Here is a 25357-nt window from a genome sequence, read left to right as displayed (position 1 = left end):
CTCCCTTTAGTGCCCTCTCTATGACACGCCCGCATCCTGGGCACGTGTCCTGAGTGTGGCTAAAGAAGCTGCCAGTGCCCTGGAGAGAGGGCCAAAGAGAAGAGATTTCCCAGAGGAGGCCTGGAGGAGTCTTGCGCTCTCTAGCCTGTCCCAGCTCCCCTTTGCTACCCACTGACTGCTTCTGCATCCCTCTTTCCCCACAGTGAGCTGGTGGGAGGAGGAGGCCTGGGATTGCTAGGGCAGAGGAGAAGATTCTAGAAAGGATGGGAACACATGCTGGTTCACTATGAGTCTCAGGACAGGAAGAATCTTAAAAGGGCTGTTTATACAGAGTCTAGGCATTTCCTTCTAGGGTGATGGGAATTGGCTCTCAGACCTCAGGTTGGGCTTAGACTGGGTGATATGAAGGAGGCTTGGTGTGGTGATTCATGCCTATAGTTCCAGTACTCTGGAGGCTGAGGCAGGAGGATCTAGACAGACCACGTCTTCAAAACCAACACAACAGCTGGGGATGGTGGCATATGCCTATTATCCCAGAAGACAAAGGAATTCAAGGCCAGCCTGGCTAGCGGAGACCCTGTCTTTAGCAGTCTCCTCCCCCCACCCCCTAGACAGTTTCTCTGTGTAGCCTTGGCTGTTCTGGAACTCTTTCTCTCTAATTCAGGCTGGCCTTGAACTCAGAGATCCACCTGCCTTTGCCTCCTGGAGTGCTGGGATTAAAGGTGTGCACCTCTCCCACCCCTACCTTTAAAGACCCCCCTGTCTTTAATAGAACGGAAAGAAGGGGAGAGAGAGGAGATTAGAGCTCCCACCAGACCCTCCACGTTTCTCGTTCACTTTTCCTAGATGGGGGAAGCAGTTGTGAGTTCAAGCCTGGAACTGTGGTGTGGAAATGCCAGGAAAGGGTTAAGTGGGCCTGGGAAGGGGAGGGCACCAGGACACAGGGATAGGAATGTTCACGATAAGATCAAAGCCTGCTGCCTGCGGGGCCTCACCTCTGTTTCACCTGAGCAGTTGTGGGGAATTCTCCAGGCTGGAGGATCTGACCTCCCAGGGGAGGAGGATGGGGGCTGGGGTGTGGGGTCCCACCTTCCTACTGGTTACACTCCAGGAGGCCGGACTCACAGCCTCCCAGTCCCTCTGCTCTCTCCCACCTCTGCAGATCCCCCCCCCCCATTCCCCTGAGGCCCACTTCTTGCCCTGGAGATGCCAGAAGCCCCGGGAGCCACCTGTACTTGGCACCTAAGGTGTGGGAGAACTGTCTCTAGCAGCCCATCCCTGGTTGCCCGTCTCAGCTCTCTGAGCCCGGGCAGGGGTCTGAGCCTAGATCACTTAAACCAGAAATAGGATTCTAATCAGGCTGAAGTATGCCACTCAGTCCAGAAAAGGGCCCTAGGACCCTTTACATTAGGCAGGTAGCTTCCCCACCCACAAGTTTTACATCTTGTACTTTGAGTCTGTGTCATGAGAAAGCAGGCAGGGCACTGAGTCTCATTCCAGCTCCAACATGGTACTGTTGCCCTTGGGCTGTTAGATTAACCTCTCTGAAACTTGCCTGTCAGGTAGACTTGGTAACTGCTCTTTTGCAGGGATTTGACCTTGTATATAAATCACTTTCAGCCAGAGCAAGGCATTTGTTCATATCTAACAGGAACTGTTACTTTATGCTTTTCCTGTTTCCCTTTACAACCATCCAGTCCTAGGTGCTGTGGTTTACATTCCTTTACTTTGGGGGAAGCTTCAGGCCCCACGTCACTCCCCCTTGCTGAGAGATTTGTGTTGATACCCTCCAGACACCTGCTGGCCAGCCTGCTCTGGTGATGGACTGCAGGTAAAACGTGAGTCTTAATTGGCTAGTGACCTGGTGCCCCAGGCCTCACTGACCTAGATGTGTGCCTGCAGGACGTCCCACACCCGGACTGGGAGGAACTGGCCTCACTCTTCTAGCCTGTTCTACTTTGGTTAATGATTTGGCTGCAGCGGAGTGCCCGCCCTCCCAGCTCCCTAACCACTATGTCAGCGGCCTGGGTGTTCCCTGCTTTAATGTGGCAGTCCTGATCTGGGACCCTGGGATGGAGAAGGGGACCCTGAGTCACAGCTTATTCTCCTGGAAGCTTAGGGCCATGATATCAGGGTGAACTGTGGTTAGTGTCTATGTGAGCATACCCGAGAATATTATCCTAGGCAAACAGGCTGCGTCTAACATTGAAGCCTGCGTGCTCCTCTCAAGGCCCATTTCCTACAGGTGGTTCCCCGTGGGAGGTTTGGGACAATGAGGTTTGGTTCCCTCCTCCCTCCTCCCTGTTCTGGGCTGTGTGACCTTGGGTAAGTCCCCTCCCCGTCTGGAGCACACACCATCTCCAAGAAGGGAGGGCTCACCCCTGCTCTGCAAGTGCCGGAAGTGTTTAGGTTATAATTAATAACTGGGGAATGGCAGTAGCTACCCACTACTGTTGTAGGGCTTGCACTTAGGAGAAAGTGAAAGTTGAATCCCAGTGGGGTAATCAGGGCAACCGCCACCCATGCACGTAAGCCTGAGGGCTTAGGAGGAGGAGGAGGAGAAGGGAGGATGGGAACATACAAGGAACGGGAGCTTGCATGAATGAAGAAGGGCAGGTAAGAGCTGGGAATGTGACTTAGTTGGTAGCTTGCTGGTTCAATCCCCAGCCTTTCATGAGCCAGGCATGATGGCGCTGCCTGCCATCCTGGCACTCTTGCTGTGATCCTGGCCCTCTGACAGCTTCCAGTGCCGCTCTCTCTCCTAAGGGCCCACCCCTCACTTCTTGCCCTGGCAGGCGCTGAAGGGAGGTAGAGGCAAGAGGATTATAAATTGAACATCATCCTCAGCTACACAGAAAGCTTGAGGTTCTCCTGGGCAAGATGAAATTTGGTTTAAAAGAAAACAGCAGGATGGGGTCCAGGTAGGGGAGGGCTGGAGCCCACCTCAGCCTTCCATCCTGCCTGCTCACTCCCGGGGCTGGAAGAGAGCAGACTACTTATTCTAGGGCTATTAGGGCATTTCCCCATCCTGGCAGCTGCTATTTTGAGAGCCCCGGGGAGCAGGGACGCTGGTTAAATTAGGCAATGCGGCTCCAGGAGGAATGTGTGAGGAGCCTGGCCGCTGGGGCAGCAGGGATAGCACAAGGCGTGTCACTCTGCACAAAATGACACCGCAGTTTGGACCTCTTTATAAGGCGATGGAGGGGAACCTGACAGAAACCACGGCCGAGGGGTGGGGGCAATGCCATGGCCTCTTTTGGCTGGCCTGGCCCGGAGCTGGGTTGAGGGCTGGCCTCCACAGCTCCTTGCTTGTGGCTGCTGCCCGACGTGGGTGGGGTTTGGGGTGGTATGATGCGTGGGAAGGATGGATGGGCAGTCTTGGCCTTGAATCCTGCTTCTGCCTCTCTCTAGCCTTAGGCTCCCAGGCAGGCCACTGGCGCTCGCTCGCTCGTGGCCCAGTGAAAGAAGCTCTTTGTGGAGAGCACAGTGTAGTCTGAGCCCTTTGTGGTCTTGTGATTGATTGCAGGGGTGGCTCCTGTAGCTGCAGGGCGGACCTCACCTGGGAGATCTTTAGGAATGTGACCTCAGCCCCAGCCCCAGCTCAGATGAGCAGGCCCAAGGTTCCCAGGGTGTTGTGGGAAGCCCCGCTTTGCTGGCCATCCTCTTTCATCTTGGAAAACATCCTGTAGTGTAGGGATGCTCAGATGCTACGGCAGGGCCAACCAATCACACTCTCCTGTGGTCCACCTGGGGGCTGGGGTCCCGAGGGATGGGGAGTCAGAGCCCTGGTAGGAGTAGTTCCTGAGGCCACAGGACACTCTCCTTCACTCCCAGGCTTGATACCCCCAGATACTGGTGTCCCCGAATCACTTCCAGCATGTACTCCTGTCCCAGAAAAGGAACGTCATGCTGTAGTGGTGACAGAGCCTTCTCTCATAGGAAGACAGGAGGAGGAAGGAGAGCCAGAGGGGCCTTGGTTAACCTTATTCTTGTGTCCTCCTCCCCTCACTGCTGTGTCCCAGACTAAGTGTGCCCAACAAAAAGTATTTGAGGCACAGTGAGGGTAGGATCCTGTTTCTCCCAAATCTGTCACCTCTTTATACAGAAAATGAGCCAAGCTGACCTTTATTTATGTAGCTAATTGGCACTCTCTTTTCTTGACTTAGTTTTTCTGTCTTGGGGGTTGGGGATGTGGCGCAGATGATAGATTACCTATCAGCGTGCATCAGGCCCTGGGTTCAATCCCCAGCATTTGCATAAACTCAGAGGTAGTGGTGCGTCCCTGTACTGCTATGACCGCCAAGAGTTTGAAGCCATCCTGCCGGACAAAATAAGACTTTGTCTTATTTAGGAGAGAATAAAGGAAGAAAAAGAAAGAACGAAGAAACTATGTATCTGTCTATTTTAAATATATATGTTTGAGGGCTGGCAAGGTGGCTTAGTGGTAAGGACACTCACTGCCAAGCCTGATGCAATGACCTGAGTTTGATCTCCAGAACCCACATGGTAGAAAGAAAGAACCAACTCGTAAAAGTTGTTCTCTGACTTCCGCAAGCCTGCCATAGCGTGAAACTCGCACATGGGTGAACACATATGTACACGTACACACACAGTAAATAAATGCCATAAAAATCATCATATAAAGTTGGGCAGTGGTGGCACACGCCTTTAATCACAGCACTTGGGAGGCACGGGCAGGCGGATCTCTCTGAGTTTGAGGCCAGCCTGGTCTTTTATTTTTTTCTTCAAGATTTATTTATTTATTAGGTATACAGTGTTCTGTTGGTACGTATGCTTCACACCAGAAGAGGGCACCAGGTCTCATTATAGATGGTTGTGAGACACCATGTGGTTGCTGGGAATTGAACTCAGAACCTCTGGAAGAGCAGCCAGTCAGCCTGGTCTACAAAGAGAGTTCCAGGACAGCCAGAGCTGTTACACAGAGAAGCCCTGTCTAAAAAAAAAAATGTGCACACACACACAGTGAGACACATATACATGTAATAAAAAATACCCCCCAAAACCAAAAAACTTATATCTGTCCCCAAAGGACTTTGGCTCCAAATGAAAGCAACTCAAATGACTGTAATTAGGACCCAATCTCTCTCACTGTAAGGTAGAAATTAAGGCCCACAGAAGTTTGAGAGAGAAAGGTGGCTTTGGTCAGAGATCTCAGAGTAGAGACTGCAGTTGAGCTGGCCTGGATGATGGACATGTCACAGAGGGCATCAGAGCACCCCAAGAGGAAGGAACCACACACACAAAGGCCTAGTGGCCCTGTGTTCCTCGGCGTGGGTACCATCCAGTTCTGTGGTCCACATGGGATCTAGGGTGATGCAGAAGGACACACAGCTCCCTGTTCTTGCAAGGAAAAAGTCCCCATGTCCATAGGGACATGGACCCTCACCAGCTGGGATATTCTGTCATCTTTCTGCCCTTTCTTCGTGTCAGAAAAATCAAAGCCCTTTACAAATGTCCGCCAGGACTTCTGGTCTCTGCGTGATAACCCTCATAGCTGGCAGAATTGGGATGGAAAGCAAAGGGACTTGTTATCTTGATTAACGAGGTGGCCTTATCTCCCGCACATGTATGATTTCCGTTAGACTTGCCCAGTGCCGCCGACAATACCCGTGGGTGGGGAGCGCTGGGTGGGGGCCAGGCACTCACTCCCATCTCCTCTGTGACTTGCCAGCTACATAGCTTTGACCTCGGGTAAAGCCTCGGTTTCCTCCTCTGTGGATGGAGGCTGTGATGGCGCCGTCGGACTTGTCTGTGGTAGCCAAGAGCTTTATATGGTTGTTTAAAAAAATGAAGTTTAGTGATGGAATGTTCAAGATTTTAAAGTCCACAGTGCCTCTGTTCACTTGCTTAGTGACAAGTCCTCAGTAGTCAAATGTGGCACATGTTCCCTTAGCTGGTTGGTGCAGGAGCAGGACCCTGTCATCTTGGCACTAAGCAGTTGGGTCGGATGTGTTCTGGGGAGTACTGTGTGCCTTCCGCAAGGAGCTGCCCGGGTCATTATCTCTACACTTCTCCGTCCCATTTGGCGCCACCCAGGTCTCAAATGGAGCCACACTAGACTGTTCTTGTTATGCCGGGCCAAACACAATGTTCACAGCGGCTATGGTCAAGTCCTTTCATCCTTCCCCTTGGTATTTCATCATAACGATAGCAAATCTGTGACTGTCCATCACCATCCCTTGACACTCCACTTCTTTGAGCCTGGCTCTACTGCTCTCTTTGTCCAGCTGTTGGCATCTGGACCCTCTGTCACAGCCTCCGAGATTCCCACTACTGGTTCCCAGAGGGGGAGGGAGAGAGGCTTCTGCTATGTGTCCTGAGCTCCCAGCAGGGGTGCCGGCTGCCTGGGCCCCTCAACAGGGTGGATGGTTTGTTGTGACGGTGGGCAGTGGGCATCCTGCCCGCTCCAGTGCTCCAGTGCTCCTAAACCTGGGCGCCAAGCGTGCTGTTTGCACTTGGCCAGGCTTTGCGCTGGCCTGCTGCCCACAAGGGCTGCTCTGCCCTGGCACCCTGGTAACAAAGGCTGCTCCGGAGTGTGGAGAACTAAGCCTGGGCTGAGTCCTGGAGCTGAGAGACATGTCTACCACATGTGGCGAGATCCTGGGTGCGGAGTGGGGACAAGGCCCAGGCAGACATAGGCAGGGTTGTGGACCTTTAGGAACCAGGCTAGAGATTACCACCCTGGGTGGTTCAGGTGAGCATGGTCTCTACTTCACACCTGTACCCGTTGGGTAGGGGCTTTGGTCTAGGGTAGTGGAAAAGCTGAGGTTCGGCTTTTCATCGTTGCGTCTGATGTCCAGTCCCTCATCTTTTCCCCCTTCTGGCTGTTCCTCAATCCCATAGGAGATAAAAGGACCAGGCATACTGGTCCATGAGGAGAGAGGATGTGAGACTTGACAAGAAGAGACATCTTATCAGAGCCCCAGGCTGGCCTGAGCGGAAACCAGAGATCTGATTCCACTGCCTTCTGCACTTTTCATCCATTCTGTGCCTCTCCGCCAGAGAACTAAGGACACCTATACCTGAGAACCCGAGCACTTCTCTGGGGAGGAAGTGGAATCCTGGCCCCTCCACATTCTCAGGAGAATGAGGGGCGGTGAGAACACCCAGCTCCCAGGGCTGTTGTAGATGACCCAACCCTTAAGAGTTTCCAGAACGTTCTTAGGATCCTTCTGTCTTAGGGTTGATGCGCCTCTGCTCTTCCTCACGGCAGGCACCCATTCCTTCTGTTCTCTCGCGGCCCTCCCTTGCAGGCATGACTATCGCCTCTATCCAGTCGCTCTGCTTGCTCACCCTGCCACTCTTCTTCTCTTGCCGTCTCACAGACATGTTTTAGGGTACTTTATGGTCTCACTGCAGCTTATCAGCTCCCCGAGGGCTGAGGCATGTGCTGCCCTTACCTGCTTCTCTCCCAGAGTTACCCTGTCTGGTTCCTCGGCAGGCTAGCCCGCTGGCCCTAGCGCCCAGCCCTTTGTGCTCTGAGCTCATTGTTACGAATGAAACAGATCTCAGCAGGGGCCATTGGGACCTCTGAATCCCATGCAGAGTGAAAAGGCATGTGGCAACAACCTCACTGTCACCCACCTGGTATGTGATAGAGCCAGACTGCGTGGTTCAGCCCCAGAACTCATACTGTGCTGTCCTGTGTACTGGGCTGACAAATCAAGGCCTTCACCCCAACTGGGGCCTCAGAAGCCACTTGTAACTGGATCTAACAGACTAGGTTTAGGGGTGATGTCCATCTCCTTGGATCCCCCTTTCTGCCTTCTCTCCCGGGATTGGCTAATTATAGCAGGGATTTCTGACTTAGAACAGTAGTTGCCCGGTGGTCCCAAGGCTAGGCCAGGGAGCAAAGAGTGGACCCAGGTCCCCAGTGCCTCTGGGGTGTTTAGGGGCAGGTGGACAGGATGCTCTTTCCCCCTCCCCGCGCAGCAGACATTCCTAGTCAGAGGTGACAGGCAGCAGGGAGATTTACTATTTCCGGTAACCAGAGTCCCCAGCAGTGTAGCTCTCCCTGCCAAGGACATTTACCTCTTGCTTGCTAGCCATTCCTACCATTCTGGGCTGGCCTGTCTGGGGCTGAATGGCACACTGGAGGGACCATCTATAGCCCCAGAGGTTGCGATCTGGTGGGACTCAGGTCCCATCTCACCCCTACCCCCAGCCACAGTACTCCCAAAACCCTCCTCCCAGCCTTGGGGAGCCCCTGTCCCCAAGAAGGAAGGAGTGGCTATGGAAGGTGATAGGTTCTGTGTTAGCAGCCAGGAAGCCTGGGCCCTGGGTCATCCTCCCCCAACATGTGCCTGGCAGGCCCTTCCTCTCCAGAGCCGGGTCTCCTTGCACCCAGCTTTGCCCTGGACTGCTGCCACAGGGCTTTCGAAATAAGAAAATTAGGCTCAAGTATTGTGTCCTAGCAGCCAGCAGTGTTGAGATGGCATTTGACCAGGCCCTCCCACCTTTGCTGGTCCCATTCACCATGCTTACTAACCCTCTCTGTGCCTCTCTTGTCCCTTCTGATAAATGAAGGGTACCCGCTCAGGTGATCCCTTCCAGCCCTTGGTGGCCTAGGTACTGGGAATGCTCCAGAACATTCTGTGGCCATGTCTCTCTCTTGAATCTTAGTGACAGGAATTGTTTTTCCTGGTAGTTCTGGGGAGCACACTCTTGGTGGTGGGTTTGAGAAGGGTGGGAAGGAAGATGGGGAAGAAGTAAGTGCCCCATGAAAAGCCCTTAGGTTGTTTGGCTGAACAAGATGTCATTTTTTAACTTCCATTTTCTAGTTGAGAAACAGAGGCTCAGAGAGGTCAAATGAGTTACCCAGGACCACACAGCTAGACAACTAACTGCCCAGCTAGTGTCCAGTGCTCAGTGGTGGGAAGTGGCACGTAGCTGTCACACACTTCCTAGGATGGCTTCTGATGTGGTAATAGAGCACATTAAGTGCCTTAGTCTTTCCCTAGAAGGACTAACATGCTGCAGTGATTGAACACCTCTGTGTCCAAACTACATTTCCCAAGCTGCCTCCAGCACCCGGAAGTATCCCAGAGAGCCTTTGTTCTACAATTTCTTGAGTTTTTGCCTTGGAAAATATGGTCAGTGTTAATTATGGCTGTGTAAGAGTTCAGAGGAGAGAGAGGCGTGTGAGCTGCAGCCGACTGGGGTTGGAGAGCGGAGGGAGGCCTGAGGTAGGCCAAGTTCGCAGTTGCTAAGAAGAACCCCCGAAAAGTGCCCACAAAAGGCAAAGGGGACTGTGGGCAGAAAAGTCAATAGGGCCTCCAGGCCATGTTCCACCCGCAGACTTTTGCTCCAACCCTCCACCCTTTGCCAGACTCCCCGAGAACTAGGTGAAGGGCTGGGGGTAGATGGGGTAACCAGCCTGGCATCCTGGCCAGCGGGACAGCTAGGCCCTTGGGACTTGGGCAGTGGCTGCCTGAGAACTGAGATAACCCCAGCCAGCTAGCACTGCCTCCTCCTCCTCAGCTTGTTGTGGGGCCCTTGGCCCCAAAGCCCCAGCAGCTGTCAGCCGGGAAGGGTGACAGAGGAGGGCCAGAGGTGACTTCCCAGGCTGCTCCTCTTCTTCAGCTGGGGCTGAGCCCGGCACTGTCATCAGGGGCAGTACTTGTTCCGAGTCTACACCCTCCTCCTCTGCTTCCCACTGTCCTTAGCCCGGCCTCTGGAAGAGGTTGGGCATGTGGGGGGGGGGAGCGGGGAGACATGGTCACATCCTTTAGTTCCTTTGATCTCACTAAAGATCTGAAGACGCCGAGTTGAACGTCCTGTTTTTATACAAGAGGAAACAGATTCAGAGAGGCCAAGTGACTTGCCGAAAGTCACAGAGCTTCATCGTAGTTAACCTCTGACTTCTGGCCCCCAGTTCAGTGTCCCCCTCTCCTATCTTTAAGGTGCACTCATGCAAGGTGACAGAAGCTTCATGGTCCCATTCCCAGCTTGGCCACTCAGGCACCCTGATGGATCATTCCGGATGGGACTTCCATGTTCTTGCTTCTAAGGTCTGATGACAGTAGTGTCAGCCTCTTGGAATTGAGCCAATTAAATGAGATAATGGAGTTTACAGTGGTACTTAGCCCAGGCTCACCCAACAGAGCTCATAGGAGCAGGCAGCGTGGTCATCATAGCGTGCTCGCCATTTGTACGCTCTACAGGGGCTCCAGACACATCCTACAAACATTTGTACCACTCGGTAAATGTTTGGCACCTACTGTGTGCTAGGTGCTGGAAGAAAGGGGTGAAAAACGGACCCAACCCCCCCAACCCACTGCTCACATTTGCCCCAGTCCTCTCGAGTGACTGGAAAGACACGCCTTCGTGTTCACCGCAGAAGCCTCTGGCCAGCTCTGCAAGTATGTGGGTATTGTCATCCACACACATGAGGGCTGCAGATGAGAGCTCTCAGGCCCAGAGATCATGGGCAGATGGCTGCTCAGGGCCTAGAGCTCTGCTTTCTGGAGGGTCCGTGTGTCTCACTACTGCTGCTGAGCGTGAGAGACACTTAACGCTCAATTCCCCAGGGCCCCAGCCTAAAGAGATCATTGGAAGCGCTAGGGCTTGCTGCCATTGAGGGTCTGGGCAGCGACAAAGTTCAGGAAGGTCTTGTGGAGGGCAAAGCTTCTTGTTCCCCAGGGAGGAGGCCCAGCCAGGTCTTTAAATACTCCATGATACCCAGAATAGCCCCCATTGTCTTGGCCCAAGGTTGAGGCAGAGAGAGAGAGCACGAGCTCACTGCAGAGCCTAGCTTATCCTGAGGGAGGCTGGGCTTGGAGGTGGGGGCAGGAGGTCCAGGATGTTTCCCTATATGGTGTTTCTATGTTTCTGCTAATACTTTCCCCTTTGCCTCCTGTGGGAAGGCCTGGGAAGGGCTGGGTAGCAGCATGAGTAACAAGGGTTCTGCCAAAGAGGGAGCCAGTGGGTGGGGACTCCCAGGGAGGCCTGCGTGCCTGGGGTAAAGTGCCCTTTTGTGTGCGAGGGATATGTGCATTGGTTTACAGGGCCCTCCTGTGGGCAGGCCTAGCCCAGTCCCCGCCCAGGGCCTCCTGGCACCTTTGCCAGCTCTGGCTATTTTGTACACTGGGTACATTGAGGTTTGCGGAGTGATGGGTGATCCTACCCAGACCAATGATGCTGGGATGAGGTGCGGGGAGGGCACTCCCTCCACTCCGTCCTTGCCACCCTGATCCCTGGAGCCTGTCTCTGGCCTCAGCCCCAGAGGGTCTCAGTCAGAGGACTGTGAGGGACGCCAGCTCCACAGACAAGGCAGGGTTCATCAGAGCAGTCTCTTTCTAGGAGCGACCCTACTCACTGGATCAGGAATATTTGTGTTCCTTTTGAGAAACCTGGACGGCTTGGATTTCTTACTCCCCGCGGACCACTGGAAAGCCTGAGATTTGGCACTGACTGGCCAGCGAGTCTGTCAGTCAGACTTCTCTGTCTGCCCACCCCTGGTTTCTGACAGATGGATGTGTATTTTATTTATTTCCTCTTGCTGTTGTGCATTCATTTTGCAGGCTCTCTGAAGCAGGAAGGGTAGGGAGACCCCAGTCCAACTCCTATGCCTTGGCGTTACTGACTTTGCCATCACCCCCAGTAGCCGACCCCCCTTTTGCTGAGGCTGGGATTTTAGAATCGTAAGGTTTTGGGGTTTCAGTGCGCTAACGCTGCAGAGCCAGAAGGAAACTCAGAGCACATGGAAGCTGGGATCCTCTGGAGCTGGAGTTTTAGGGTGTTCTCTGCAAGGGCAGTAGGAAGTTTGCAGGGAGGCAAGGTTCCAAGTTACACACATTTGGGAACTGGGATTTAGGTGATCTCTTCCCTCATGAGGTGGGGAGACAGGCTGGGAGTGGGGGGACACAGGGTGCCTGGCTTCATTCTCTTACACCGGGCTTTCCCAGTTGCACTTGTCTGCATAGTCCTCAGACAGACTGCCCCGGGGCTATGGTGCCCTGGGATGGACATTTGCTGGGAGGAAACAGCGGCTCCTGCTCATTTCCATCACAGCAGCTATGGGCCTGGGCCGCTGCTGTTTCCTCCCTGTCCGGGAAGCAGATGAGGAAATCCTAGGGCAGGGATGCTGGCCTCCTTGGCCCAGGATCCAGCTGCCATTCAGCCTGTTTTTTCCTGTGGAAGATGCCCATAGCAACCATATTGAAAACCTCACGGAAGCCTGGCTGCCTGACTGCCTGGACTGTCTTGAATAAGGCCCTAGAGCTAGAAAGTTCTGGCTCCACCCATCTCTGAGGCCTCTGCCTGTTCCTTGGGACACTCTTCAGAGACTGTAGTAATCCCTTGCCCTTCAGAGGTGGACATCCAGCAGAAAAGCCCAGGCACTGGGGCAGAGAGATGCCAGGAGGACTAGATGTGGAGTTCCTTCTAGTTTTATACCCAGGGGTCCTGGGTTCAGGTTTCAGGTCTTACAACTCTGTCACTGTGGGCAAGTTGACTCCCTGAGCCTCAGGCTCTTCACTGGTAAACCCCAGCCAAGGCTTTTTGTTTGTTTGTTTTAAGATTTATTGCTGGGGCTGGAGAGATGACTCAGTGGTTAAGAGCACTTTCTGCTCTTCCAGACGGTCCCAGTTCAGTTTCCAGCACCCGTATTGGGTAGCTGACAACCACTTTTAACTCCAGCTCCTGCTGCTGACCTCCCTGGGCTTCTGTACACACAAGAAATACATCAACATAAAATAAAAAATATGAGGCTAGCCTGGTCTACAGAGCTAGTTCCAGCACAGCCAAGACTGTTACACAGAGAAACTGTCTGGAGACATCCCCCAAATAAAAAAAAAAAAGAAAAAGATTTATTTTCACTATTTTTAATTATGTGTATGAGAATGTGCACGTGAGTGCAGGTGCCGGGTGCGGGTGTGTGCCAAGGGCTCTAATCCCGTCTCTTAAATTGGAGTTATAGTCCAGTATGGGTGCTGGGGCTCGAACTCAGGTCCTCTGCAAGAACAAAAGGCTTTCTTAACCACTGAGCCATCTCTGCAGTGCACCCCCAACCCCCATCGTTCTTGAATTTAAGAAATATGGTGAGCACCCGCCATGGACAGGGTGTTAGAGGAACAGCTGCAGGGCACGTGGGCAGAGGCCCTGCCTGGGTGGAGCCTTCTAGTGGAGTGGAGGGAGGACAGGTAAATGTGCCAACAGAGTGAAGTGTCCGGTGAGGGAGTACGAGGGAGCTAGCATGGATTCCAGATCTGGAGTGTAGCCTGCACAGGTCTCTAAAAGGTGACATTTGAACAGAAACTGGGGGAAGAGAGGGCTGACTGAGAGAATATGTTGGAGCAGAGATCAAGGCAGAGAACACCACAAGTGCCAAAGCCCTGGGGTAGTGGGAAGGGGCTAGGTGGTTTTGGAGATTATTGAGAAGGAAATGTAGCTTAAGGAGAAAGGAACAGAGGAGGTTGGCAGGTATGTGTGTATGTCTGTCCATTTGTCCGTCCGTCCATCTGCACACCAGTTGCCATAGTGAGGCAACTTTTTCTTCCCACCCTTTGGTGGCCTGGAGGCAGCAAAGAGACTTGATACAATAGGTGTAGGGGGTAAGCATTGTCATTATTGGTGTCCTATTTCAACGGAAGTTGGGGGAGCAGCCCCAGCCTCATTAGAGAAATCTTCAGGTGTGGACAGGCCCAACCAGATGGGACTGGTCTAAAATTCCTACAGAGAGGCCAGTGCCCCGCAGCAGCAGGGCTGCCAGGAGCCAGAGAACCTGAGATGTAAGGCAGGCTGGGGACAGGAGGTGGCACGTGAACACTGCAAGCAGTTGGCACCGGCTGTGCTTGGCAGACAGTGTCCAGCCCCCAGGGACCTTTCTGCTGTGTAGCCCTGCCTGGAAGCTGTACCCACCACCATCCTTGACTGTACCTGGCCTAAGGGTGGGGTAGGAACACTTCCCAAAGGGATTCCTGTGTGCTCCCTGGAGCTGGACAATAGCTACCCTGGCCTCCAGGAGGGTGCTGTTCTTGGGATGTGTTTGGGAGCCTGAAGGGAGTATAGGATCTGTGGGGAGTGAGAGCCTTCAGGGTCCACAGCTCTGCTGAAGGCCAAACACTTGGAAGTGAAAAAGCACCCAGGGTGATTTCCCTGGTGCCCTCTACCACACATGCCCTCTGCACTGCGCCCTCCTGTCCCCCGCATGCCACAGGCCCCTCCCCCCCTCCCCCCCCCCCCGCCTCTGAACCCGTATGCCCTTTTACATCGAGCATCACGTGCCCCTGCTCCACTTCCACTCAGGTAAAACTTCTCAAGACCAGCTCCCTCTCTGCCCCCTGGCTAAGCGAGGGACCTCTCTGTGTACCCCCAGCCTCTGTCCTTCCCCCACAACCCTTCTCACACGACATGCTCTTCACTGGGTGACTAGTCTGGGCCCCACAGAGTTCAGAGAGCTCATGTAGTCCATCCGGGCTAGCCTCAAACTCACTACATGACTGAGGATAGCCTTGAACTCCTAGTCCTCCTGCTTCTGCCTCCTAGGTGTTGGGGTTATGGTTGCACACCACCACACCCAGTTTACGGTTTTCCATGAAACCTAGGGCTTTGTGAAAGCTGGGCAGATAAAATACCCTGCCTGCTAAGCCATGTCCCCAACCCTTGGTTTTGATAGTTTTGAGGCAGGGTCTCACTGTGCATCCCACTGGCCTGAAATTCACTATGTAGATCAGGCTGGCCTCTAACTCCCAGCAAACCTCCTGCCTTTATTTCCCCAGTGCTGGGGTTATAGGTCTACACTGGCACACCTGGTTTGCTTCACCCCTCTATCTGGGCCCGGCAGAACAACTCAGGAAGTGGAGGTCGAAGGGACGTGAATTCAGTCTTAATGGGCAGGTCCGGCTGGTGGCATGTTGTACTTTGAGCATCCAAAGAAACCAGGGCCTCCCGTCTAGAATGTGGCCTGCTGGCCTGAAATCAAGGTGTTTGACTGAGTGGTGGGTCTGGCTCTCCCTACCTCACTTCCAAGTCTCCCAGTATGCAGAGATCTCATGTTTATTCTTATCTTGGCTGATCAGAAGCCATTGGGCATTGATACCAGCCCAGCTATGTACAGGGATACTGAGGCAGTGAGCCCCCTCAGGGCCTCTCGGGGTAAGGCTAGCCAGCTGCCCACGCTTGCTTCTTCATGAGCCCCAGATTCCACTTGCTAGCCAGGCAAGGTGGCGCATATCTATCTGTGGTCCCAGTACTCTGCAGGCTGAGGGAGGAGGCTCACCACCAGCCTGGGTTCAACAGTTTCAGGCTAGCCAGGGGTCTGTAATGAGACTGTGTCCAAAAAATCCAAAATAAAATGATTTTAAAGAGCAAAGCACAATAACAATAAAAGTTGCTGCCTTCCTGGTATAGTGAGTGGGTGGTGTGAGCCCTGTGCTTGGATGACTGGGACCCTCTGAAGGTGCCATAGGGAATCAGGAGCCAGCAGAGGGTGCTGCTCAAAGCCACATCATAAAGCCTTCAGCCCCAACCAACTTGCTGTCCTTGGCTTGTGCCAAAAGGCCTCATGGTCCTCAGGGTTTCCTGGTGCCCACCCCCACCTGGAATGCAGCCTTTTCAGATTCCAGGCCTGGGAGAGCAGGTGACAGAGGTCAAACAGGGGTCTCCCGGCCCCTGCTGCTGAGCTAGTAGGGGCAGGCAGGTAAGCCTGCCTGGATTTCAAATGTAGTTCTCATTAGCTGTGTGACCTTGACAGATGGCTTTACCTCTCTGTGCGTGGCTTCCATACTTGTTATGGATTTGAGTGCTAATCACCTCATGAGGACCTAGGGCTGGCATCCGGTGCACAACGGCATTCTGAGTGTCCACCCTTAGCCTCCCTTAAGGGAGCGAATTCTTCCCAGCTGAGTGGCTGGCAAAAGTCCTGCTTGCCGTCTTGAGGGCCCAAGTGTGAGAAGCTGGCAGGCCTCCCGAGCGGCACGGGCACATGGGCCTGCCAGAAGAGGCACAGCCACCTCTCTTCCGGCCCGGCGCCCCTCTCAGACTGCCAGGGGATTAAAGGCCTTTGGGCCTTTGTGTTGTGCTTACCCGCCCCTGGCAGTTTGCACGGCAAACTGCTGCCCCAACAGATTCCTTCCCCTCTGCCGTCTGTTACCCTCCACAGGACACTGGACAATAGGGGGGAGGGGCGCCTTGGCCCTGTCCAAAGACCTAGACTGGAGTGGAGGAGGTTGTGTTTGATGGGGTCTTCCTAGGCATCATGGCAGAGCTGCCAAGGTTTAGGGCTGTGGCCTGTGGACCATGGGAGAAGGAGGCAAGTGGTCTAGCCCACCCCCACTGTCTCGGGATTCTGATGAGGTGAGCTCACTTCAGCCCCAGATGCCTGGAGCCTTGCCCTGGGCAGCCATAGCCACCCTGGGGACTGCTTGGAGGGGGAGGGGCTCAGAACTTCCTGACCAGCTGTGGGGGCGGAGGGGGCTCAGTTCCAGACCTGGGCCATGAAGACAGAGGCTGGGAGCTGGCCACCCAAGGCATGTGAAGAATGTCTCCAGAGAACCCCTGGCAGCCTTCGGAGTTGGCAGGTAGCTGGAAGAGAAACCCAGCTAGCGCTGTGGCTCACCCCAGCCTAGGCCCTACCGTTCCACCAGCCTCTCTCATTCCAAACCAAAAGGTGACCCCGGGCCTGAGCTCACAACCCACCTTCTGCGAGCATCACCCACCCGTCAGGCACACCCACCCTCTCCTCCACTCTGACCTCCATTTTCAATACTTGCTGCATAGCTGCTCTCCACACCACACCTGCCTGATTCCAGGTACACAGATTCCCCTCTGAGCGTCAATCTCCACTGAAATGGAGATAAGTTCACAGTGGCACGGAAACTCCTGGGGCTGGAGGTAGTTTGGCACCTAGAAATGTTTCATTCTGAGAAAGGAGACCCAAACCGCTCACCAGCTGTGACGTCTGCAGTGGGACCTGGGGCCGCACCCCACCATCAGACATGATTACTGCTGCCAAAATCACGTAGCTCAACTGGTTTCAGTGTCTCAAGTCTTAAAACCCAGCACTTGGGAGGCAGAGACGGGAAAACTTTAATTCTAAGGCCAGCCTGGTCTACACAGGGCATTCCAGGCTAGCCAGGGCTAGACGATGAAACCAGGTCTGAAAGACAAAAACAAAAACATACTGGGCACAGTGTCTTATTCCTGTAATTTCAACATTGTGGGGCTGGAGGCAGGAGGATGATGACTTCAAAGCCCAGCCATTCTTATTAGTATAGTGAGTTTGAGGCCAGCCTGGGAGATCTTGACTCATAAACAAAACAACAGCAAAAGAAGCCCAAAATAAAAACAAAAACATAAGGCGTGATTGAACACGCCTATGTTCCCAGCCCTTGGGAGGCTGGGGCAGGTGGGTTTAGGCCAGCTGAGCTACGTGGTAAAACCCTGTTTCCAGAAACAGCAGGAGGAACTCTTAGGAACTCTTAGGTTTTCCCTTTTTGTGGGTACAGAATGGTGTCCCTGTAACATCAGGCCTGCCTGTGGGGTTTGCTGTGAGGATGTATGCTTGGTCTATATGGTGTGTAGGAAGGGCTTAACCTAAGAAAACCTCCGTGAAGTCTGGCTGTGTGTGTGTGTGTGTGTGTGTGTGTGTGTGTGTGTGTGTGTGTGGTGTGTAACTCAGGGTCTCATGTTTGATCAATGAGCATTTTTCCCTCTGGGTCACCTCCCTGGCTCCTCGGGTTTTACTGTCCTCTCTCCCTGCTGTCACCAACTTTGATCTGAGTGGTCTTGTGGTATAAGCTTTGAACGGTGCACCCGTGCCTTGTCTAGTTTTTTGTTTTGGTTTTCCCAAGACAGGGTTTCTCTGTGTGACCCTGGCTATCCTGGAACTCACTTCTGTAGACCAGGCTGGCCTTGAACTCACAGAGATCCGCCTGCCTCTGCCTCTTGAGTGCTGGGATTAAAGACTTGCACCACTACCGCTGGCTTCCTTGTCTGATTTTCCATGCCTTATATGTCTTTCCAGTCTGAGAGCATCCTTGCCAGCCTTGACTCCCTCTGTAGCCTCATGGAGACTAGAAAGAGTGGCCTAGTTTCTGTCCCTTCTTTCCTTGTCCCTCTGGAGTTAGAGGCATCTCCATGTGTCCTTTGTCCTCACCAGGAAAGCCTAGTCACACACCCATTATTTGAGAGTGGTACCTCGTGCCACCTGCCTGGGTTCAGAGAATAGCTGCCACTGGGGACCACCCTGCCTATATCCTTGTCTCAAGTAGTTGTTCCTAGCATGTTAGAACAGACTTTGGCCTTGTCCTGCATGAGTCATACCCCCTCACCCCTGCCGGTGCTATCCCCCAGCAACCTACAGGTCTGGAAAATCCCCCTCTCAGTTTGGCTCCTTCCTTACTGGCTCAGATCTCCCTCCAGCCCTGCCTGAGTGCTCCCGTTCCTCTGGGAGGAAGCAGGGCTCCCGCATGGCCGGAGACAGGCTACAAGGCAGGAAGCCTGGGTTCTATTTCTGCCTCTGACCTTGGAGCTACCCATGGGCCTCCTTAGGACTTAAGGAACACACTGCACAAGCCCAGACTGCTGCCAGCCCAGCATTCACTCTGGGCCATTCAGGTTGGGGATGGAGTCTAGGGGGCATCCTGGTACTGCTGTCTGCTTTGTCCTTGCGGCCTCTGTGAAGTCAAGCCCAGTGCTTCAGCCTTGTCTGGTTAGCACAGATCTTGGAGCAGAGGTTAGCCCCACTGTGACTAGGCAAGATCTTCTCCACAGGCCTGGATTACGTCTGTGTGAGGGCCGCATCCCATTGCCCCACTACCTCAGTGGATCTTTGTGAGCTGTCGTTCTCCCAGTGAAGTGAAGAGAGGGGCTCTGAGAGGGAGTCCTGGGGTCCTCAGCACTCAGTGCTGAAAGCCCAGGTATGGGAGCCAGGCCACCAGATCTCTAACTCCTCCAGTTAAACCCATCTTGCTCTGTCCCATCTGGGCATTCCTGGTGTGCAGGGGACAGTCTGTGAGTGAGTGAGCACTGACTCTGACTATCCCCAAGCAAAGACTAGGCTGGCCAGCTCTGAGTCCCTTCTACCATCAGGTGTCCAGCCCCACTCTGCTTTTTCCAGAGCCTCTTTCCCTCTGGCTCCATCTTCTCCTCCCAGATGTGAAACACAGCTGCTTTGAGATGGACCGCTTTTTGCAAATGAAGTCTCTGCCCCTGGCTGCCTTGTCTCTCACTGAGGGCCCTGGCTGCCCTTGGGTTCTCAGATCCTGGGGAGGGAGCTATAAGCAAGAGCAGCTGGCATGAACAACCTGGGTGTCTGGAGCTGGGGGACTTCTGACTCAGTGCCCTGCACTCTTGGCCTTCCTGCAGATGTGTGTTCCTGACATGTTTTTCCCTGTTGAATCTCACTTCACTGTTTCCTGTCCAGTTCCAGGCTGTCCTCCCCCACCCTCTTCCTCCCTACGAAAAGCTCTGGACCTTGCTTAGGGTTTCCTTTCCAGACGACAGAGTCTGAGGAGGGCCAGGAATCCGCTCCTCATGTTTCACCCCTGTAGCCTTGCTCGCTCGCGTGGGCATTGGGAGGCTGTTGAGCACATGACACAGAGACTCTTCTTATCTGGAGAGGACCTGGGGACGTCCTCTCTCAAACCTCCTGCTCTCCAAACCAGCGCCCTGCACGAACCCTAGCCTCTTAGTCCCTTCACATTACTCAAGGCCTGCTCAAGACTCACCCTCCAGCCTCCGCTACTCCCAGGTGGGGAAGGAGACAGAGCCTCTGCTTCTGTTTTTGAGTGGACTGTCAGAGTCCCCTGGGCGTACACAGCTCTGTCAGACCTGGGATGAGAAGCTGCCTCGGGCTCTGAGAAGGGGACAGGAAGCCATTGTTTTTTCATCAGCCCTGGACGGTGTTTTTGTTTGTTTTGTTTTGTGCTTTGGTGATGGTGATACTTGGGACCAAACCCAGAGGGCCTTGCACACATGAGCTTTATAACTGAACTCCTGAGATGTACCCTAGCCTTTTTTAAAATTTGTTTATTTATTTACTTATTTTGGTTTTTTTTGTTCGTTTGTTTGTTTTGTTTTGTTGTTGTTTTTTTGGGTTTTTTTTGTTTTTTGTTTTTTTTGTTTTTTTTTGAGACAGAGTTTTGTTGTGTAATAGTCCTAGCTGTCCTGGAATTCACTTTGTAGACCAGGCTGGCCTCGAACTCAGAGATCCACCTGCCTCTGCTGGGGTTAAAGGCGTGAGCCACTTAGCTGACTTTGTGGGTTTTTTTTTTTTTTTTTAAGACACCATTTCAATAAGGCTCAGGCTGGCCTTGAACTCATGACCTTCTTGCTTTGACCTCTTGAGTGTTAGTATTATAGGCACGTGTCACCATGTTCAGCTACTGGTCCTGAAGATTCTGAAGCCACATACCTGTATGCATAGGGACATAGACCACAAGTCCTTTAGCTACCACTCTGGGCAAGGATGAGCCCTTACCTGGTGGGAGAGAAGGATCAGATGGTGGCACGGCTCTCTGGCTGTGAGGATAGAACAGTAGGCCATACCAGGGTGTTGGGTGGAGGCAGTGCAACTCAGCAGCCCGGCAAACACAAAGCAGCTGAGTGATGCTCAGTCCCTGAACCCAGGAGTCCCCAGCCTGGTGATGGGGTTGGGGGCAGGAGATACACATAGGTCAGTGGGTTGGGTCACAGCTGTGATCTCTTACTCATGTGTTCAAGGATTGCTTGTATTTGCTGAGAAAGTGGACCTAAGCCAGTCACTGCCCTGTCTTGGGGTTGCTTCTGTCTAGTGGTGGTACAGATGACCGCAGTGTGAGCCTACCAGGACCCAGGACCCAGCTAGGGCAGAGGTGGCCGTGAAAGACAAGGAATCTGGATATCTCTCTAGAACCTTCTTTTTTGTCTTTCTTGTGACACCCAGGTGACTAAGAGTAAAATGGGCTTGCGTCAAGCCTACAGGTCATTAATACATGTGAGCTTGACATATACGCCAGAACCATCTCCCCAAAATGTCTTGAGTTCCTTCCGACCCATTTGTCTAGTCTACAGCCCAGGGAAATTATTGATCTGTCCTTTCGTCACTAGCGGGGCACCCTTTTTCTACCTCAGGTTCCCATAAATGGACACACGATCCCCGGTCTTTCGTTATCTACTGGGCCTGTCACTTTGCACAGGAACTGAAGGCCATTCTAACTGCCAGGCACAGCCATCGTGTGTGTGTGTGTGTGTGTGTGTGTGTGTGTGTGTGTGTGTGTGTGTTGAGACAAGGTCCTAGGTAACTCAGCCTGACTTCTACCTGGCTGTGCAGCCAAGGTTGACCTTGAACTCCTGATTTTCCTGCCCCTACCTGCTAAATTGAGATTATAGGTATGAGCCACTACCCCGGGCTAACCATGCTTTTTTGTTACTGGGCACTTAGAGGGATGATGGCTAAGAGAGATAGATGTAGAGGGTAATAAAATTTGGTTCAAAAACAGGGGAGGAAGGGCATTGTGGCAGAGGGCCCTGTGGCATCAGGCATGGGGAATGTGGACCGTATGGAATTGCAGTTTTTGCTTAGCTTGGGCCTCGCTACCTGGTGTAGCTGTTTGGTTTTCACAGGGAACTGAGTTCTTTCTGTTCATTCCAGGCTGCTCAGACACTGCTGAGCCCTGGTAGTGCCTGAAGCCCTTTCACCAGGAATTCAGGACTGTTCTGGGGCCATTGAATACTGTTTTCCTGTGCCTGGGGCCTCTCAGCCTTTGGGCTCCCTGAGTGGGTGGTTTTCCACTCCGTTACCTGGACAACGCCTTTGAAAACATCTTGAAACATCTTGATATTGTCCCAGTGGATGCAGGCATTCACTGTTCATTGCCATTTCTTGGAAAAGGCTGGGTAATGGATACAGGGGCTTCCTTCTTGCTACACACACACACACACACACACAAGCACATACACATGCACACACAAGCACACACACACACCTCCAGCTTTCCTAGGACAGATGACACGCTCGCGTGTGCGCGTGCCCACACACACAAGCACACACATAGACACACACAAGCACACATACCACACACACATACATATGCACACACACCACACACACATACATATACACACACATACATATACACACACATACATATACACACACACCATACACACACACATGCACATATACACACAAGCACGCACACACCACACACACACACACACACACACACACACACACACACATTCCAGCTTTCCTAGGACAGATGCCTCAGATCCAGATGAGTTTAGCATTAGCCTGAGGTCATGGGGAGTTGCTGTCTGTCTCGCCTCCTTTCAGACTAACTGCAGGATGCTGCGCAGTGGAATGTGCTGCCTGCAGCCAGGCTTAGACACTAGACCTGGTAGGGAAGGCCAAGGCCTGAGGATGAACTGTTATAGATCAATCCCCTCACTTCTGCCTGTGTCCCCTCCAAAACACTTAAAGAGGCCACACTTTTCTACCTGCTTATGTCTCTTGCCTCTGTTGACCCAGGTCACCCCGTACCTACCTGTGTCTGTCTGTCCCCTTGCCTACCATGTCCTAAGTGTCCCTAATGTTCTCCAAAGAAAAAGAAGGCACTTTTTACCAAGTGACTGACCTTTTGCTGTCTGGTTTATCTGACGAGTCCTTGGGAATCTGCACAATGGGCTCTGGCTTTGGAGGCCAGAGGTTGGTGGGATTTGGGGAAACTGAGTCCCAAAGAGTGGTTCAGGCTCCTCCTGGCTGTCTTAGCCACACAGTGAGTCTAACAACCCTGTGGGGCTTTGGGATAGATGGTTGGGTTCTCTCTGAAGCGAGGAGAAGGGCCTTGGGGTTTGACAGTTAACTGGAGAGGGTGACGCATGGACTGTCATCTCCCATAGGTGACGCACGGCCTGAGGGCCTATGATGGCCTTTCCCTGCCTGAGGACACAGAGACCGTCACAGCTGGCCACATTGGCTGGACCCACCCATACCTCTCTGACGATGAGGACCTGCTGGCTGATGATGCATCAGGAGGTAAGCCGGGGGTCTCCCTGGAGGGAGGACCGCTCCTTCTGCCAGAGCTTCTGAAAGTCCCATGAAAGTCACCCCAGGTGGGACCTTAAAAGATGGACTATAAATTGAGTGTGGCGGTACATATCTAATTTAATTTCTAAATTTGGGAGCTCAAGGCTAGCCCCTGTATACATGAGTTCGAGGCCAGTCTGACATAAATAAGACCTTGTCTTAAACACACACACACACACACACACACACAGACAAGGGCTGGTGATATGGTTCACTGGGTAAAGGTGCTTGCCACTAAATCTCATGACATCAGTTCAATCCCCAGAACTCCAGAAGGAAGGAAGGAAGAAGCCAACTAGAGCCTCCACATACTCACTGTGACTCATCTGTGGTCCCAAACACATACGCACACTAAATAAACAAATAAGTGTACATTTTTTAAAGCAACCAACAAAAAAGATATGGATATGTGTGTCCTGAACCCTGGTCTCATGATTCTAGTATCCCCTACTTGCAATCTCCATGACCCTAGGCTGGCCACCACTCTTCTCTGGGACCTGGAGCCATCAGGACCGATGGGCAAGATAGCTGACAGTGCATAGTAGGGGACACTTGCCCTTTCCCCACCTTATGTCCTCCTTGTCCCCACTTGGAAGTCAGGCTTCTCTGTTCCACCCATCTGATAGATGGTCCCTGGAATTTGGGGCCTCGATCCACACCCTATGCTGGAGCCTCCAAACTAACTAGGCATGGGGTGGGAGTAGGGTAGCTATTCTGGGTTGGAAAGACTGACCTGTACCATGCTGGTGCTCAGTGAGTATTTGATCCTGAACCAAGTCTCCCTTTTGTGTGCAGATGACCTGGGCAGTGGAGACATGGGCAGCGGATTTGAGATGGGTAAGTGGGGTAAGTTGCTGAGTAGAGCTCCAGAGCAGGCCTATTGGTTGCAAAGGCGCTACCTCTTGGCTACAGACCGAAGGGTCCTGAGAGATGATCCAGTGGGGACGGTCCCTTTTCTGTTGAATGGCAGTCGTTGAGTTGATGGGCGAGTACCTACAACGTTGGGAATGGCCAAGTTTGGCTAGTTTCCTATGTCACCAGCACAAAACTCAGGACAGTGACCACCTGTTCTGATTGGGGCTTAAGCCAGCCTGCCTCTCGGTGTTCAAAGTGGTTAGATATCTCCAGGACTGAGGTCATTTTCCCGTAGCTGGTAGAGCAGGAGAAGCCACTACATACACATGTCTGAGGGTGGCATCCCACCCGGGCCACTACATGCAGGACTGGCTCCTGGGTACCTGGCCAACTATGACCTCATGGCACCTGGATGCCATGCTGCCTGAAGTTTTCCTACCTATGGGTCCTTGCAGAGCCACAGAATGCCTGGCACCTGGCTAGGGACAGAAGTCAGGTGGTGTTGTGACATGAGCAATATCCCAGGGTGGGCTGATGTATCCTAGGAACTGCCTTCTGTTGAGGCTTTGGTCTATCTAGTTCAGCGGTTCCCAGCCTGTGGCTCACAACCCCTTTAGGTTGCATACCAGATATTCTGCATGTCAGATATTTATATTATGATTCATAAAAATAGCAAAATTATAGTTACGAAGTAGCAACAAAATAATTTTATGGTTGGGGGAGTCAACATCGCATGAGGAACTGTATTAAAGGGTCACAACATTAGGAAGGTTGAGAACCTCTGATCTAGTTCCTTCTAGAGCACCCAGGGCCTGCCTGGGGGACTCCTTCTGCACTATATTTCCTTTTCATGCTCCTTGGCTGCCACTTCTCTGAGATGCTGAAGTGCAAGCCAGCAAGATCAGAGGTGGGGGAAGCCAGGAAACCGGGTAGCTACTGGGAGAGTCCAAGCCCAGGGACTTGTCTTTCCTTTGTGGCATGTGGCAGGGCCTGAGCTCTCCAGTCCCAATGCTGCACAGCTGACTGCCCTTGAGACTTGGCCAGCCAGCTAGACTTAGTCCAAGCCTGGGAGGCACAGACTTGCATCCTGATGCCCAAGGTCTTAGTGTGTATCACATTGGTTTGTTCAGGACCTGTGCCCTTCCTGTGCAGGCAAGGAAGGCTGCACTGACTCTGATAAGGACTTGCTTGGATTGTCCTCCTTGACTTGACCCTAGAGCACAGCCCCTGAGGTGTTTCTTGCAGACAGGCAGGCAGGGCTGTCTCTCTAGCTCCTCCCAACTTCATCTGGACCGCACCCTTCACCCCTGGATCTGCCTCACTCCTCTCCTTTTCCATGCCAGCTGCTAACATGCCTGTTAGCCTCCTCCGCTCTCCATCTGGGGGCCTGGTTTGGCCACTGCCTATTTCTCCGTCTCTGTGGAAACGTCTGTTCACTTTCTCCTTGGCTGCCTATCTCCACCTCTACCA

General features: G+C 53.0%; 1 protein-coding gene across 1 annotated transcript in view; it reads left to right on the top strand.

The window, feature by feature from the left end:
* Positions 1-25357, top strand: part of Hspg2 (heparan sulfate proteoglycan 2) — a 101327-nt gene that overhangs the window by 11111 nt on the left and 64859 nt on the right. Inside the window, exons 2-3 of the mRNA XM_038333914.2 lie at positions 22846-22981; positions 23828-23869. Of these exons, the coding sequence (XP_038189842.1) occupies positions 22846-22981; positions 23828-23869 (178 nt within the window). The remainder of the gene's footprint in view (positions 1-22845; positions 22982-23827; positions 23870-25357) is intronic.

Source organism: Arvicola amphibius, chromosome 6 (genome assembly GCF_903992535.2).
Source record: "Arvicola amphibius chromosome 6, mArvAmp1.2, whole genome shotgun sequence".
Lineage (NCBI taxonomy): Eukaryota > Metazoa > Chordata > Mammalia > Rodentia > Cricetidae > Arvicola > Arvicola amphibius.
Note: the sequence above shows the minus strand (reverse complement) of the source record. Positions and strands in the feature narration are given on the sequence as shown.